This window comes from Rhipicephalus microplus, chromosome 5 (assembly GCF_043290135.1).
Source record: "Rhipicephalus microplus isolate Deutch F79 chromosome 5, USDA_Rmic, whole genome shotgun sequence".
Classification (NCBI taxonomy): domain Eukaryota; kingdom Metazoa; phylum Arthropoda; class Arachnida; order Ixodida; family Ixodidae; genus Rhipicephalus; species Rhipicephalus microplus.
In genome coordinates, this window is record NC_134704.1 from 129622171 (window position 1) to 129640877 (window position 18707).

The 18707-nt window shown below is 50.1% G+C and overlaps 1 protein-coding gene across 2 annotated transcripts in view; it reads left to right on the plus strand.

Annotated features, from left to right (window-relative positions):
- LOC142817378 (uncharacterized) overlaps positions 1–18311 on the plus strand; it is a 72596-nt gene extending 54285 nt beyond the window's left edge. For both annotated transcript variants that reach the window (XM_075894407.1, XM_075894408.1), the window contains exon 5: positions 17957–18311. In XM_075894407.1, the coding sequence (XP_075750522.1) occupies positions 17957–18216 (260 nt within the window). In that variant the 3' untranslated portion in view covers positions 18217–18311. The remainder of the gene's footprint in view (positions 1–17956) is intronic.
- The last annotated feature ends 396 nt before the right edge of the window (positions 18312–18707 follow it).

Genomic DNA, 18707 nt, shown 5'->3' on the forward strand with positions numbered 1-18707 from the left:
ACGAAATTTGATGCCGGCGCCATACGGTGCACACCTCGTGCAGCCGGCGTACACAAAAACGTCCACTGAAGTAGCGCTGGTTCCATGTGCATCTGCATGGGAATGCTCAGTATTCTACTACTGAGCTATGTCAGTATTTGGAACTCGTTTGTAAACTAGCCTTAGGCAGGCCTGACGTCGGGAAAGGAATCGCGGTAATATGAGTATAAACGCGTTTAGACCATCAAAGGAACAACTAGTCGTCACACAATGTGTATTCTAACGAGTTGGTCATGCAATGCATTCGAATGAAATAAATTTATTTGGGGGTTGTCCAATGCTCCAACCCGTTAGAAAACTTGTTCTTGATCAGCTACAAACTTGTCGTGTCTTGTCGCCTAGAACATCCTGGCTCATAACCACAAAGGGGATTGGCCACACTGTACCTTCAAGAGAGAGAGAGGAAACTTTATTAGAACTTGGCCGGCAGCTTGGTCTTGGTGGCCTCAGATGGCGGCGCTGAGTCCCTGAACTCGGGCGGCATCTTCGGCCTGCCGGACAGCCCAGAGCTGGTCGTTGAGCTCCGAGCTTCTGAGCGCCGCCTCCCAGCGGCGGCGTCGCCGACGGAGAAGGTCCCCCGCGGCTCCCGCAGACGGGACGGCGGCGGGAACGAGTGAGCTCGAGGCTTCCTGTTGCCTGGCATTGGCAGCCGCCATAGGCGCATCGCGAACGGCGGCCGTTTCTCGACCATTGTTACCGGCGCATTCCCAGAGTATGTGGCGCAGCGTTGCTCTGCGCCCGCATGCTTTACATAGATCGGTAATGTGTAAGTGCGGGTAGCAGTGGCGTAAGACGACCGGGCTGGGGTAAGAGTGGGTTTGTAGTAAGCGATAGCTTACGGCATCGTGTCTGTTTAATTTGTCATGCGGTGGCGGGAACTTTCGCCTTTCCAGTCTGTAGTGTTGCGTAATATCTCGGAACGTGATGAGACGATCACCCCACGACCATTGTGGTCTGTGATGTCGCTGCGTGTCTGTCGAAGTGTCTCGATCCGGCAGATCAGAAGCCCCGTTCTCGGGAGCGGAGGCGGCGGCCACGGAATGTGCCGCGGCTCGGCTAGTGAGACCTCGAGCCGCGGCGTGGGCCGCCTCGTTGCCCGGAAGCGGGACATCGGTGTGTGCCGGGGTCCAAAGGAGGAAGACTGTTAAATTTTGTTGTGCCGATCGCGACGCTGAGTCACCATCACCGCACATCTTAAGGATGCGGGCCGCTTCCCGCGAGACGCGGCCGCGCGCGAAGCCGCGGATTGCTGCCTGCGAGTCGCTGATTACGATCGTAGCGTTCGGCACCGTGGCGATTGCTAGGGCTATCGCGGCTTCTTCGGCCGCCTCCGTATGTCCCGTGGTCACCGTGGCGCTCGCGAGGCATTTGCCCGCACGGTCAACGACCGCAGCGGCGTGTGCGTGTCTCCCGTCCCCATATCTCGCGGCATCTACGTACACAACTTCGTCGCTAGTGCCATACTTCTTTTGAAGGTCACTAGCTCGCTGGTTACGGCACCCGACGTGATGCGTCGGGTGCATATTCTTAGGAAGCGGCGGAACAATTAGGCGGTCGCGAACCGAGGCAGGAACATCCGCTTTTTCTCCCTGCTGAGTGTGGTACCGGATGCCAAGTGACTCGAGGATGTGTCGACCCGTCTTAGACCCCGACAAGCGTTCGTTTTGCGAAACGACATGGGCCTCAATTAACTCGTCGAGTGAGTTGTGCAGTCCAAGTTCTAGTAACTTTTCAGTGCTCGCATTCAGTGGAACTCCAATTGCTCTCTTGAAAGCCTTTCGTATTATACATTCGATCTTGTTTTTTTCTGAGCCTAGCAGTTTGAGGTAGGGGGCAACGTATGTTATACGGCTTATTGCGTACGCCTGCACTAGACGGATTGCGCAGTGTTCGCGCATACCAGTACGTCTGTTCGTGATACGACGTAGGAGTCGGATCGTGTCGTCTACCGAACGACGTAGTCATCGCACCGTCTCACCATTATGGCCGTTTGCCTGCAGGTGTAACCCCAGAATTCTAATTTTGTCTACGTGTGGAATGGGAGTGCCATCTGCCAATAGAACGCTTATTTTGTAGCACTCCCTTTCCTCGTCGCGCGGGGTTTTGCGACCTCTACTTGTAGGTTTGTAGATTAGAAGTTCCGACTTGGTTGCCGAGCATTCGAGGCCCGTTCCTCGCAAGTACTCCTGAACTTCGTCTACACCTGCCTGGAGCGTACGCTCGACGTGACCATCACAACCTCCGCCGGGAACCCAGAGGGTGATGTCATCCGCGTAGATACTGTGATACAATCCTTGTATGCCTAATAATTTCTCGGGTAGCCCCAATAGAACTAAATTAAAGAGTAATGGCAAAATTACGGAGCCTTGTGGCGTGCCCCTCGAGCCCATCTCAAATTCTTGCAGTTCCACATCTCCAACGACGACGCGTACGCGTCTGCCGGCAAGGAAGTCACGTATGTAATTATATGTTTTTTGTCCTAGTCCTAATGTTTGAACTCTGTTTAAAATTGCTTCGTGTTTAACGCTGTCGAAGGCCTTTTTTATATCTAGGCCAAGGATCGCCTTGGTTGAGCTGGTAATGTCATCAACAATGTGGTGCTTCAGCTGAAGCAACGCGTCTTGTGCGGAGAGATTGCGGCGGAATCCTAGCATGGTGTGCGGAAATACATCGCGGACTTCGAGAAAGTCAGTCACGCGTTTGAGGACTGCGTGCTCCAGAACTTTTCCTACACAAGACGTGAGCGAAATTGGCCTTAGATTATCAAGCGCAACCTGCTTGCCCGGTTTAGGAATCATGATAACTCGAGCTCTTTTCCACGCTTCAGGAAGGGAACCGCGTTGCCAGCACTCGTTGATATAAGTCACAAATCGGGAGATTGACTGGTCATCTAAGTTGCGGAGAGCCTTGTTCGAAACCCGGTCCAGGCCGGGCGCCGATCGGGTGTTTAGTTCAAAAAGGACTGCCCGTATTTCCGCTTCGCTAAATTCGGCGTCTAGTTGCTCATTAGCAACGCCGTCATAATCTGGGTGTTGGACGCTCTCTGCCGACTTAAAGTAACGGTCACGTATTGCACCGAGCAGGTCATCGCCTTTATGATCGTTCACAAGTCTCCGAGTTTTATGGCCTTGAGCGGCACGAGTATCTTCCGGATCCAATAGGTGCCGGAAAAGGCGCCAAGCACTCGCCCCGCGCATCTGTCGCTCGAGGCCGTTGCACAGGTCTTCCCATTGTGACCTACAGACTTGGAACGCATGTTCCTCAATTTCTCTGTCTAACCGTGCTATGCGTTTCCTCAACGCCCGGTTATGTCTTTGGCGTTTCCACCTCTTGAGTAGGGCTTGCTTTGCTTCCCACATGTGTAGGAGCCTGCTGTCGATTACTTCGAGCTTCGCTTCGGGCGGGATGTGGCACGTTACCGCGTCTACGTCCCGATTGAGCGTCGCGGTCCACTCGTCTATATCCGTGATCGGCTCGTCGCCTCGCCCGCCTTCTGCTCGCTTTTTGCGGAACGCGTCCCACTGCACTAATTTGAGTTTACGGCCTGTGCTTTCAGAGTATGTTCTACGAACGCTCGGGCCCGTGTCTACCGTAATCTCTATCAGAGAGTGGTCACTCCCTAAGTCCTCCTGCGTGTTTTGCCAAGACGCCGCGGTGACTGTACCTTCAATGAAAATTTTTAGTACAACGCTTGCTAAAAAAGGAGAGAAATTAGATAAGAGTAATAATACTGTTCCTTCAAGTAAGGGGGAAAATGTAGAAGAATTTGATAAACCAGAATATATAAAACCAATTGGCAAAAACAAAGAAAGAGAAAGAAAAATTCGCTATATCTGGCAGTACCACTAGCAACGTATCCTTCAGGTTGCCTGAATTCACCTCATAACTGCGGCGCATACCCAATTCAGGCATAATTCTTCATCGTCGTCAGCCATTATATAAAAAATGCACAAAATTTCTAACAAGTGTGTATTGGATACAACGCTTCTACAAAAAATGTGAATGTTAGCAACTGTGCGCACCTGGAATATACGCAGCAATAGCTTCCAACTACCTAAAAGAGGTACGCCACAGAGTTCGGTCATGTCACCGCTACTGTTCAACGTGGCCTTGATTAATCTGCATAAGGTTCTCGATAAAATACTAAATGTACGGCACGCAATCTACGCTGACGACATCACGCTCTGGATCAAGTCTTCGAGCATCGGCAGACAAGAGAGCTGCTAAAAAGATGCCGTAAACACCATCGAAAGGTATCTCCGACCCTGCGGCCTCAGCTGTGCCCCCGAAAAGTCTGAGCACCTTGTACTCAAAGAAAAAACGAGAGGCAGGCCTCCCATATACGAAGAGCCCGACCCTTGCGTCACTCTCAACGGGTGAATCATTCGGAAAGTTGATACGCCACGTGTGCTCGGACTTCACATACACAAAGATGTATCGAGAGCGGCCACTATACCAAGACTCCAGAGAACTCCCTCGCAGTTCACGCACCTCATCAAGAGGATCGCGAACCAATGCAATGGGCTTAAATAACAAAAAAACCCTACGAATAATGCAAGCTCTGCTCACCAGCCGCATCACGCATGACACGCCATATCTCTGTTTAAAAATGGCGGAAATAGAAAAACCTAATGTTATGATAAGAAAGGCAACCAAAACCGCTATGGAATTACCACCCATGGCTTCTACTTCACAACCTCTTAAGATGGGTGTCCACAACACGTGGCAAGAGCTTGCGGAGTCTCACAAGAACAGCCAGCTGGTATGACTCAAGCTCACACCCACTGGGAGGTCAGTACTCTGGTATCTCAACTACAGTGAGTCATACATTGCGGATGCAAACCGGTAAATGCATATCCTGGTGGACGTTCGAGAGTCCCTGTCCATCGCGCCTATCCCACGCAACATGCACGCCACATTCTACAAAAGTAGATGAAAGGTTAGAGCAGAAGCTTTTCAACGAAAGTTCTGGCAAGACCCAAACGCCCGCGATACCGACGCGGCAGAGAACCCCCGTAGAAACGCGTATGCTATCAGCGTCATCAACTGTCAAGGCCGAGAGTTAGCGTCGGCCACAGTAGAGGCACGCAACTCAGACGCAGTGGAAGAAGCGGCAATCGCTCTCGCCACCACCACATGTAAAGACGCCGCCGTGATTTTCACTGACTCGCAAGCCGTTTGCCGGAATTATGCGAAGGGCCGCGTCTCAGCCGACGACGCAATTAACATCCTGCAGCGGCGAAGCTCTCCACTTCCATATGCCTGCGTAATCTGGGTTCCTGAACACAAAGGTCTAGAGAGAAACAAAGCGGCTCACGCCGCTGCCCGCGAGCATGTCAGCCTGGCTGCCCTGGGATCAAAGGATACCAAATCCGTGGCTGCAGAGATGGAGGTAGTAAAAAACATTACTCGTCGCTACTTCAACGCTACAAACTGGAGCGACGGGTGAACCCTCCACCCCATCCAAGACAAACAAAAGAAGAGAGCGCGATTTTCAGACGCCTACAAAGCAATACTTACATACATGGCATAATAATGCGCCGCCTCTACCCAACAACACATGCCTACATGTGCCCGCTCTGCAGCGTACCAGACACCCTGGCACACTTGCTCCTAGAATGCCAGTGCCATGCTAACCACGCCTTGCAAATGGAACGGGCCCAAGCCCCAAGAATAAACGACGACCACCTAATGGAAACGTGGGAGGCCAAGCTCGTCCTCGAGGACCTGGAAGAGCGGCGACAACTCGTCGCCAGAGCCAATCGGGCAGTCAAAGCCAGAGGGTTCCTAAACTAGGGAACCCTCCCACGTTAGCGTGGCACCAGGCCTCGCTCGGAACTGTTTTCTAAATAAACGTTTATTTCTCTCTCTCTTAGCATAGTGAATGCCGGCTTACTATACAAGAATAACTTATTTATGGCGTATTGGGTACCCAGCAGTGTGCTTGTCCCAGTTACCAAAAGAGTGTTTAGAAAAGGCTCTGAAAGGCCGTGGGCGTTCGTATAGCTTTCGTTGTGACTGTGCTGCGCGTTTAACGCTTGCCTGGTGTTTTCTTTTTGTTTGATTTTTGCGTGAGCCTGCACAAACACCTCGTGGTTGTTCCTAGGCTCGTTGAATGATTGATCGATTGATTGATTGATTTTTCTGGGTTCTAGGTGTAAGGATCATGATGAAGGGCTCCATAAATTCAGCCACCTGGTGTTTTCGAAGTTGCGTTGACGTCCCACAGTACGTGGGCCTCATGCATTTTATCTTGATCGGAATGCGACCACCGCCAGTGGCATTGAAACCGCGAAATTCGCGTCAGCACCGACAAGTTGCGAACTATAAAGAAAACCTATGTTTATGCCATGCAAAAAGAAAAAAAACGGCAGATCCCACGTACTGTGGGAATCGTTGATATGCGAAGAACGAATGAGATGAGTTGATAGTCCCTTTAAAATCAGCACAACGTTGCGTGGTGGAGGTAAATGATGCCGTACATGTCTTTCGTATCATGATTATTATGTTAGGATGTGTCGTTTACCTCCGTCATCTATTCACATCACGTGATACCAAATTTGGTATATTTGAAGCTAGTGAAACGGCCACGAGCACACTATGAGCGTGGTATGTTGTCATTTTCTTAAATGACACGCTTGTCAGTATCGTCATGTTTGCACCAGTCATTTATTTCGGCATCCATTGACGTCACGTAACACCTAATTTGGTATATATGGAGCTAGCAAAACAGCCTAGAGCACATCAGGAAGGGCCCAACATACTCCAATGTAGCGTTGGCGCGCGCGCACGCTGGTGACAGCGACGCTACGTTAGCAAAGCGCTGGCACTCTATAGTCTGACGCCAGGCACGACCAGCGTCCGTCGGCGCGGCCGGAAGGCAACCAGCGCGAAATGCGACATGCTGCATTTTGCGCTACGCAGGTCGCGGGTTCAAATCTCGGCTGTGGCGGCTGCATTTCCGATGGAGGCGGAAATGTCGTAGGCCCGTGTGCTCAGATTTGGGTGCACGTTAAAGAACCCCAGGTGGTCGAAATTTCCGGAGCCCTCCACTACGGCGTCTCTCATAATCATATGGTGGTTTTGGGACGTTAAACCCTACAAATCAATCAATCAATGCATTTTGCGCTAATGCGTTACCCAAACAACACTGCGTCTCCCTCTTTTCGTGAAGAAGGGACGTAGGACGCGCTGAAACGCGCATGCGTCAAAGCAACGCAGCGCGGCGCGCGCCTGCGAGTAAATGGGCGTGGCAACGCCAGCGTGACGCGAAGAAATGAACGCCGGCGAGCACGCACACCGCGTCACGTCGAAATGTATTAGCGCCTTGACTGTGGCATGTAGTCATGTTCTCACATGACACGCATCTCATGATTATCATGCTTGCACCAGTCACATGTCTTCGTCATCTTTTGGCGTCACGTATTACCAAATTTGGCATATGTGAAGCTTACGAAACGGCCGTGAGCACATCATCAGTGTGGCGAGTAGTCACGTTGCTACATGACACGCATCTCATGATTATTATGTTTGCACCAGTCACATACCTTCGTCATCTATTCACGTGCTGTAATACCAAATTTGGTATATGTGACGCTAGCGAAATGGCCGTGAGTGCATCATGAGCGTGGCATGTAGTCATGTTGTTACATGACACGCATGTCATAGGTTTCATGTTATGGCATGTCGCTTGTGTTCACCATGCAATCATGCCATACCATACAAATTTTGCAACATGCCGTGTGAACGAAACCACCGCAAGTTGCAGGGCCATGAAATATAAATCATGGCATTCATTAATTGATTTGTGGGGTTTAACGTCCCAAAACCACTATTTGATTATGAGAGACGCCGTAGTGAAGGGCTCCGGAAATTTTGACCGCCTGGGGTGCTTTAGCGTGCACCCAAATCTGAGTACACGGGCCTACAACATTTCCGCCTCCATCGGAAATGCAGCCGCCACAGCCAGGACTTGATCCCACGATCTGCGGGTCAGCAGCCGAGTACCTCAGCCACTAGACCACCTTGGCGGGGCAAGTCATGGCATTCATGACATGTCATGATTTTCATGTTATGACTTGTCAAATATTGCCGCGAACCCTGCATTGGGTTTGTTTATTTGTGTTTTGTTTTTTCGGCCTGGCTGCACCGGCCTGTGCTATCGCCGTTTTCACAGTGTTTCGAACAAACGCTACCACAGCGTTTCTAACAAACGCTATCACGGCGTTCTTGATACAATTCGACTATTCGAGAAACCCTCGCGCCGAGCGACATAAATTCCCGCACAGCCGATGCCGCGTCATTCGATCGCCGACGCTCACTAGCGTGCCCGTCGTTTTGCTGGCTGCTGCTTCGCCGCCTGTGTATTTTTTCAGTTGTTAGGGGAGCACAGGTTCGCTCCAATAAACTTGTTTTCCTCAAAGACAACTGCGTCGTCCTTTGCTGCGTGACATCTGGTGGAGGTGCGGGGTACATGAACACTAAGCCATTGCCAAGCCGACAAGCACGCCCAACTCGTGTCAGCCGCCGACAGCAAGGCCTTCAGCCAGAGTTTGGACCGCTCCCGGATAAAAAAAGGAAAGAAGACGTAAAAACCACGATGATCAACGCAGGCACCATGACCAGCGCTACCAACCCTCCCGTCGTTCTGCAACAACCTCGTGAGCCCCCATCATTCCGAGGATCTCCTGGTGAAGACCCGGAAGAGTGGCTGGAGAAGCTGGAGCGCATCCGCATCTTTAACAGGTGGGATGACGAAGAAACTTTTCGTCATGTCTTCTTCTATTTGGAGGATGCAGCTCGAACGTGGTTTGAGAACCATGAAGGCTCCCTAACCGACTGGACTGTCTTTAAGAGCGAATTCCTCAAAACATTCGCTACGGTTGTGCGGAAAGTACGAGCCGCCCTTTTGTTGGAGACGCGACTGCACCACCCTAACGAAGGTGTTGTACTGTTCGCTGAGGAGATGAAGATGCTGTTCCGGAGAGCTGACCCCGAAATGGCAGAAGAGAAGAAGGTGCGCTTTCTGATGCGGGGAGTTAAACAAGAGCTCTTCGCTGGACTCATCCGCAACCCCCCTAAGACCGTCGCTGAGTTCGTCACCGAGGCTTCGATGATCGAGAGGACCTTGGATATGCGTTCGCGGCAATACGATAGACCACTCAACACCCTTTCGGTGAACCAGGTAAACGCCCCTGGATTGGCGACGGAAGACTTGCGGGAGACCATCCGCGCCGTCGTTCGCGAGGAACTGAGGAAATTGTTCCCAGCAACGCCGCAGCCCCAAGTCGCCTCCCTCACTGACGTCGTCCGCGAGGAGGTTCAGCAAGCACTGGGGAATTCCACGCCGTCGGAAACATCTTGCGAACCACAAGCGATGACCTACTCCGCTGCTGCTCGTCGACCCCGACCCGTCCCAACCCGTTATCAAGAGGCCCCGCCGTACCGCCGCCCAATGTCGCCCGCCCGACCCCCTGTAACCCGAAACCAGGCGCCCAGGAAGACCGAGGTGTGGCGAACGCCAGATAATCGTCCGCTGTGCTACCACTGCGGAGAGGCCGACCACGTCTACCGCCGCTGCCCGTACAAGAGGCTGGGTTTGCGTGGGTTCTCCGTCGACGCACCCCGCCCGCGAGCCGGCCAGCGCCCATTTGAGATCGAGGAATACCTGTCGAACACCAGCCGTGGACCATCCCGTTTCAACCGTTCGCCGTCGCCCTACCCGTACCAATCCCCCAACCGTCGCAGCCATGCTGACTTCGCCCGTGGAAGGTCCCCCAGCCCACGAGGGAGAAACTAAAAGCAGCAACTTCTGGAGGTGAAGTTGCACAACGGCGAGAAAATTAAAACCCTCCACTGACGCAAGACCGTGACTCACGACATGCCCTCATCCCGACGACACGACGACACCCTGACGAGACCCCCGAAAACGACGACAGCTACGCTGCGCGACGCGTACCCCAAATGACGAAGCCTGCCGCTGAGAAGACGACGATGACGACGCATAGTGCCCGACCATCAACACGTGCAAGCCGCGATACGACGCGCCGACGCACCCGAAATTCGAGGAAAGCGGCATCCGACGTCCAGTTGTCCATCGACGGCCTTGACGTAGTCGCCCTCATCGACACGGGAGCCGACTACTCGGTCATGAGCGGGTCATTCGCGTCCAAGCTAAAGAAAGTTACGACCAGATGGGACGGTCCGCACATACGCACAGCAGGAGGCCACCTCGTGACCCCAAGTGGAATGTGCACATCGCGCGTCACCATAGACGGCACTACGTACACTTCGGAGTTCGTCATTTTGCCTAACTGCTCCCGCGACGTAATTCTCGGAATGGACTTTTTGACGGACAATGGCGCAATAATTGATCTGCAGACCAGGTCGATAACGTTTTCTTCCGATCACTCCACGACGCCGCAGCCGAACCTCGGACACCGTGCTGCTGTAGGAATCGCCGACGATCACGTCACCCTGCCACCCCGCGCAAGCTTGATGATCGCCGTCTATTGTGAAGGTGCTGCTCCTGACGTCGACGCTATCGTTGAGACTGACCAAAGGTTGCTTTTAGACCGCGGTGTGTCTGTCGCAAGAGGCATTGCGCGGTTTAAGCAACGCAGATCCCACGTTTTGGTCACCAATTTCACCGAGGAGTACCAGCATCTAAACAAGGGCGCTGCAATTGCGTTCCTCGAAGAAACGCAAGAAGCGAGTCAAGTGATCGCGGTTGCCACCTTTGAACGCGCACGCGCAGATGCTTCCAGGCTGCCACATCCTTTCGACGTCAACCCGGCTCTGTCGCAAGAAAATCGGGACAGATTACTGGAGTTGCTCCGTCGCTACAGCGAGTGTTTTTCCTCGAACTCGAAGTTACGTCAGACACCTTTGGCGAAGCACCGGATAATAACCGAAGATGGAGCCCGACCTACCAGACAGTCACCATACCGCGTTTCTTCACACGAGCGCGAAGCCATCCGGACTCAAGTTGATGACATGCTCAGCGACGACATAATACAGCCATCAAAAAGTCCGTGGGCTGCGCCGTTTGTACTCGTGAAGAAAAAAGATGGCACTTTAAGATTCTGCGTTGACTACCGGAGACTAAACAAAATCACCAATAAGGACGTGTACCCCCTGCCACGAATCGACGACGCCCTCGACCACCTCTGCCGCGCCAAGTACTTCTCATCCATGGATCTGAAGACCGGCTACTGGCAAATTGAAGTGGACGAGAGAGACTGAGAGAAGACTGCATTTATAACCCCGGACGGTCTATACGAGTTCAAGGTGATGCCGTTTGGGCTGTGCACGGCGCCCGCACCGTTTCAGAGAGTCATGGACACTGTGCTAGCAGGCCTGAAGTGGCACACTTGCCTCGTATACCTCGACGACGTTGTCGTATTCGCCCGGACTTTCGACGAACACCTCACAAGGTTGGAATCTGTACTCGAGGCCATTCGTACGTCGGGGTTAACGCTGAAGCCTGAGAAGTGCCGTTTCGCGTACGAGGAACTCAAGTTCTTGGGTCACGTCGTGAACGCCGCGGGAGTCCTACCTGACCCGGCAAAAACATCAGCCATTGCGAACTTCCCAAGGCCGAAAGATAAGAAGGGTGTGCGAAGATTTCTCGGACTGTGTGCATACTACCGGCGCTTTGTCGCAAACTTCGCACGCATTGCAGAGCCACTCACGCACCTGACGAAAGAAAGCACCCCTTTCAGCTGGGAAAACGACCAAGAAAAGACATTCTGCGAGCTGCAACAACGCCTGCAAAACCCGCCCGTGCTCGCTCATTTCGACGAAAACGCCGAAACGGAAATGCACACGGACGCCAGTGATATCGGTTTGGGTGCCGTCCTCGTCCAAAAGCAAAGCGGTTACGAAAAGGTAATCGCCTATGCAAGCCGTGGTCTGTCGAAGGAGGAGAGAAACTACTCTGCCTCCGAGAAAGAGTGCCTGGCTATCATATGGGCCATTTCGAAATTTCGCCCATACGTCTATGGTAGACCGTTTAAGGTTGTGACAGACCATAATGCGCTGTGTTGGCTTGCCAATTTGAAGGACCCCTCTGGCCGTCTTGGGCGGTGGAGCTTGCGCCTGCAAGAGTTTGACGTTACAATATTCTACAAATCCGGCAGGAAACACTCCGACGCTGACTGCCTGTCCCGCGCCCTCGTCGACCCACCACCACAGGACTCCGATGAAGACAGCGCGTTCTTCGGAGTCGTGACAGAGAGCGACCTAGCCGCCCAGCAGTGTGCCGACCCTGACCTCCGCGCCATGATCGACTACTTCGAAGGACGCAACGTCGCCGTGCCTAGGACGTTCAAGCGCAACTTACCAGCATTCAGCCTCAAAAACTCCATCCTAGTGAAGAAGAACTTCAACCCCGGAACGAGAACGAATTATCTACTTGTCGTCCCCGCAGACCTTCGTGACGAAATTTTGGAAGCGTGCCACGACGACCCGTCTTCCGGACATCTCGGAACAGCTCGCACGATTACAAAAATCAAGGCGAAATACTTCTGGCCTCGCCTTACATCCGATGTCACCCACTACGTCCGGAGCTGCCGTGACTGCCAGCGACGAAAAACACCACCGGCGAGACCAGCCGGACTTCTGCAGCCAATCGCCGTCCCAACGAGGCCCTTCCAACAGATCGGAATGGACCTTCTGGGCCCGTTCCCTACATCCCGATCCGCGAACAAATAGATTGTCGTAGCGACAGACTACATGACGCGCTACGCAGAGACCACCGCTCTTCCTAGGGGAACTGCACAAGAAGTTGCAAAGTTCTTTATTAACCAAATTGTGCTGCGACATGGAGCCCCTGAGGTCCTAATCACGGACCGCGGAACGACCTTCACTGCGGAGCTCATGCAAGGAATCTTACGCTACAACACAGATCACCGAAGAACGACGGCATACCACCCCCAAACGAATGGACTAACGGAACGGCTCAATAAGACAATCGCGGATATGCTGTCTATGTACGTCGACGTTGAACATAAGACGTGGGACGAAGTCCTCCCGTACGTCATGTTTGCGTACAACACGGCTATTCAAGAAACCACGCAGATGACACCGTTCGAGCTCGTCTACGGAAGACGGCCGACTACGATGCTCGACGCCATGCTTCCGCACGTAGAAGATGACGACCTCAACGCCGACGTCCAAGGATACCTCCAACGTGCGGAGAAGGCCCGCCAGCTCGCTCGAGCTCGTATAACGGACCAGCAACTGGTGGATGCCGGACGCTACAATCTCCGACGCCGATACGCCGAGTACCACCCTGGAGATCGTGTGTGAGTTTGGACTCCCATTCGACGACGTGGACTCAGTGAGAAACTTCTACGACGCTATTTCGGACCCTACCAGATTCTACGACGTGTTGGCGAACTAACGTACGAAGTGATCCCCGATGGGGACTCCCGTACATCACGACGACGCACGTGGCCCGAAGTCGTCCATGTGGTTCGCTTAAAACCTTTCTACGGACGATGACGAACTTTTAATTTGTGTGGACTGTCCCTTATGTTAGCATCGGGTCGATGCACTCTTAGAGGGGGGGAGGGGGGTAATGCCGCGAACCCTGCATTGGGTTTGTTTATTTGTGTTTTGTTTTTTCGGCCTGGCTGCACCGGCCTGTGCTATCGCCGTTTTCACAGCGTTTCGAACAAACGCTACCACAGCGTTTCTAACAAACGCTATCACGGCGTTCTTGATACAATTCGACTATTCCAGAAACCCTCGCGCCGAGCGACATAAATTCCCGCACAGCCGATGCCGCGTCATTCGATAGCCGACGCTCACTAGCGTGCCCGTCGTTTTGCTGGCCGCTGCTTCGCCGCCTGTGTATTTTTTCAGTTGTTAGGGGAGCACAGGTTCGCTTCAATAAACTTGTTTTCCTCAAAGACAACTGCGTCGTCCTTTGCTGCGTGACAATATGTTCTTAATACAGTCATGTTATGCATATCAAGTTTGGCATCGATGCCATTATCGAAACGGCCAGGAGCGTTAACAGTCGTAGATAGATAGATAGATAGATAGATAGATAGATAGATTGATAGATAGATAGATAGATAGATTGATAGATAGATAGATAGATAGATAGATAGATAGATAGATAGATAGATAGATAGATAGATAGATAGATAGATAGATAGATATATAGATAGATAGATAGATAGATAGATAGATAGATAGATAGATAGATAGATAGATAGATAGATAGATAGATAGATAGATAGATAGATAGATAGATAGATAGATAGATAGATAGATAGATAGATAGATAGATACGCTCAGAGTCACCGAAGTTCGATAAGAAATGCTTCGCATTTGAAAGAAACATGGATGATCCTTCTGTTCAGGAAACGGTTACTCATGAAAGTCCAACGTGCCTTCACAGAGGCAGTTTAGCGCTTACTTTACGTTGTTTTGCCACAAAGCTCATAGAATAAATACTATAACAACAAAGTGTAATGTTGTTACACTTTGCGAAGAACAGCAAGCAGCTCGAAATTCCACGAAGAGCCGCTAGCAGCAAGCACGAACTGAGGATAGACAGGACGAGCGCGCACTAACAGCTGTCACAGCTCGGCACGTAAATTACGGGGCTCAAACAGAAAGGACGCGTCGATCGAGCACCAAGCATCCCATTCAGTCACGAATCATGCTTCACTGCACAGAAACGCCTCGAATTCGCAGGATTATACTCCAAGAACGCAAATGACTGAATTCATTGTTTTCTGTGCGAGTTTCAGCAATGAAGTAATGATTGTGTAACTAATTATCTAAATAGTCGGTTACAAGCCAGCTTCACTATTGCATTAAAAATCAAATGTTAGGCCCGAAATATATGCACAGTTTGTTTCTAAATGCGAACCATTTCCTCGCGAACTTCGGTGACTTTGAGCTTTTCTATCTATCTATCTATCTATCTATCTATCTATCTATCTATCTATCTATCTATCTATCTATCTAGCCGCCTAAGACTTTTAGCCCTCCTGGCCGTTTCGATATTGATATCGATACCAATTTAGGTATGGCATGACATTACTGTATGAAGAAGATATTTGACTAGTCATAAGATGAAAATCATGACACATATGTCATGAATGTCATGCTTTACATTTTATGAACCTGCAGCTCTTGCGGTGGTATCGTTCACATGACATTTTGCAAAACTGGTATTGTATGACATGGCTGCATAGCGAACATCAATGACAGACTAGAACGCGAAAATCTTAACATACATGTCATGATTTTCATGGTATATGACTACACGCTACGCTCATGGTACACTCGCAGTCGTTTCGCTAGCTTCACGTATACCAAACTTGGTGTAACGTGACGTCTAAGGATGACGACGTTGTATGACTCGTGCAAACATGATAATAATGAGATGGATGTCATGCAAGAACGTGACTACATTCCAAGCTTATGATGCGCTTACGGTCATTTCGCTAGCTTCACAGACACCAGTACGGTGTCACATGACGTCTATTGATGAAGAAGGTATACGACTGATGCAAAGATGATTTTCATGACATCAGTGTCGTATCAAAAAATGACAACATACCATGCTCATGAAGCGCTCGCAGACCTTTCGCTAGCTTCACCAAATGGGGTATTACGTGACGTGATTGGACGACGTAGGTGAATGACACTGTCAAACATGATGCTCATGACACGCGTGTCACGTAAAACATGACTATATGCTACGCTTATAGTGTGCTCGCGGCCACTCCGCTATCTCCATATTTACCTAATTTGCTATCAGCTTACGGGAATTGATGATGAAGGTAAATGACACTTCCAAACAAAGTAATCATATGTGTATCATGGAAAAAAATTACATATGCTAAGCTCATGGCGCGCTGGCAACCGTTCTTCTGGCTCCACTTATCACGTCACGTGATACCTAATTTGGTATCACGTAACGTGAATAGACAGCGAAGGTAAATGACACATGGAAACAGGATAATTATAACATGGAAGTCATGCACGGCATAATTTACGTCCGCCTGGTAATGTTCTGCTGATTTCAAAGTGACATATCCACCTTGCTCATTCGTGATTCAAATATCATCGATTCACATAGTATCTGAGTTCTGCTATTTTTTGTTGTATTTGTTTCAAGAGGGAAAGAAGTACTTTTCACGTTGGTTATGAACCGGGCACGTAGAATGATCATCGAACATGGTTGTGTCTCCAGCAAAGTGATGCCCTGCAGCAATATGCAGCTAAATGAAATTAAATGACTGCTAGTTGTTGACCGAGGAAGCATGCAAGAATGTGCACACCGAGTTTCATGCCATTTCAAGAAACATGCCGCATTCGACCTGCCTTCAAAGTTCGCGTCCTCAATTGTGGACATGGTGGTTGAGAAGGATATGCACGATGCGAGCACAACGAACCGTTAGAATTCTTACTTCTACATGTGTGAGCAGCACGCTCCTTTGGAAACGCGGCCGCGGTGTCGATCGAAGTGACTTTCGTGTTCTCTCTTACCACTGTGACGTCAAAGCAAACTTAGTGCGGAAGTAGAAGGGGTACAGAGCGACCCTTGTGACTACGCTCTGTGAATGCAAGCGCCCATCGCGACGCACGGGGAATCTTTAGAGCACGCCCAGAGCACGTGCCCAAGGTGCCAACTCATTCCTGATGACGAAAGTGCACTGAAGTTGTGGAGCTCTGAGGACTGCCACCGGTATATGGTGTATAGACGTTTTCACGAGCTGGTTTGAGATCCGCCATATTAGGCTGTTAACCTTTGTATTTTCGCCATGCCGCGGTGGTCTAGTGGCTAAAGTACTCGGCTGCGGACCCGCAGTTCACGGGATCAAATCCTGGCTGTGGCGGCTGCATTTTTGATGGAGGCGAAAATGCTGTAGGCCCGTGTGCTGGGATTTGGACGCACGGTAAAGAACTCCAAGTGGTCGAAATTTCCAGAGCCCTCCACTATGGCGTCTCTCACAATCATATGGGGGTTTTGGGACGTTAAACCCCACATATAAAATCAATCAAATCAGCCTATATATGTTGTATCATTAACAACTAAACGAACAGTGTTACAGTAGTCTACGCGAATGGAAACAGTCTGATATGTGCATACGATGTTTTATGACTTTATAATTTCACGTCACGATATATAAAAAACAAGAGAACATCGACTAAACAGCCTAAGATGGCAGCACCCAGATGTCTTGCAGAAAAAAGTCTATATAAATAGCTTCCCGTCAGAGAACTGGACGACGTATACGCTCTTTGGCTTCATGGCTTCAGGCTGCGAAATGAAAGGACATATGCTCGATGTGCACCAATAAACATGTTTCGACTTTTTATCTATCAGTATATATATACAACGTCGTGTCCGTTGCAAAAATACGTCAGTAGAGCCATGGTGGACCGCGAAATAAATCACTTTGATGTTAACGAAAGTCTTATATGATATTTATCGTTTCTTATCGCTGAAATTGTTGTGACAGCTCATCGATACATCGTTTGTTCTTCCGTGCACGACGAAAAAAAGCGCACGCACAAGCGAAAACACAACACTGACTGATGTAGGCACAGCGGTTTCGGCTTCCGCTCGAAACTAAACGCCCGACGAGAGCAGTGCCACATTTCCGTTACATATAGCCCGGTGAAATCGGCCTGTATGCCTTCTAGGCAATTTTTCAGGTGAATGAAATTGGTGTGCTCAGCTTAAACTTCATAAAGAAAGGCATAACGTGCTTCTACTCCTGATTCTTCATTTATCTTTCAAGTTTTCGAGGTCTATATTGCCCTGCGTATATCATTATTCTTCTTCATTATCTTTAACACTTAGCGAAATATTTCATTCAATATTATGCTTCTGCTCAAACTGACTGCTAAATTATTGTCATTTGCTTTTTTTTTCTTACAGGGAAAACATACCTCGCAGCGACCAGCGTATTCGCTACAGAATTTGTAGTGCAAGTAACCGTACATCCCGAGTTCCATAATTTTTCAGTGTTTCAGGGCAACAGCACAATAATCACCAATGTCTATGGCAAGTTTTGGGACTATATGTACAGAAAGGGCAGGCCAGACATGCGAAATGTTGCGAAAGACTCGTACTATAAACAAATCGCCGAGAACGCAAAACTCACACCGATAGATGAATCTTTGTTCTGGAAATTGTGAGAATGAACCTGGGAACTGGAAGAAAATAATTCTGTGGCAACCGCTTTATCTAATGAACGAATATTCAACAAAATAAATATTTTATGAATACGTAATGGAAGTTCATGAAACTGCGCAAATTGACGTCATTTTACTCACACTGCCTCGCCATTAAACCTGAGGAAGCTTAGGTGCCGTGATGCAGACTCGTAGCCAGGAGGTAGAAAGTGAATAACCCCTCCCCCCCCCAACCATTTAAACATCGAAAATTGAATGGAGGACAGTATTTCATCAATGAGACTAATTAAAACGAGTGCTTTTCAAGACCTCCACCAGGGCCCCATCCCCTCCCCCTCTCCCCACCGAACAAAAATTCCTGGTTGAACGATGTAGCATAAATTTTGTCCTTTTCTTTTTGTGGCGCTTATGCTTTTATAGGCGAAAAATGAGGAGGACACAACTTCAGTAATGTAGATCCTGCATACGATCACTCACGGTCACCATACGTAGAG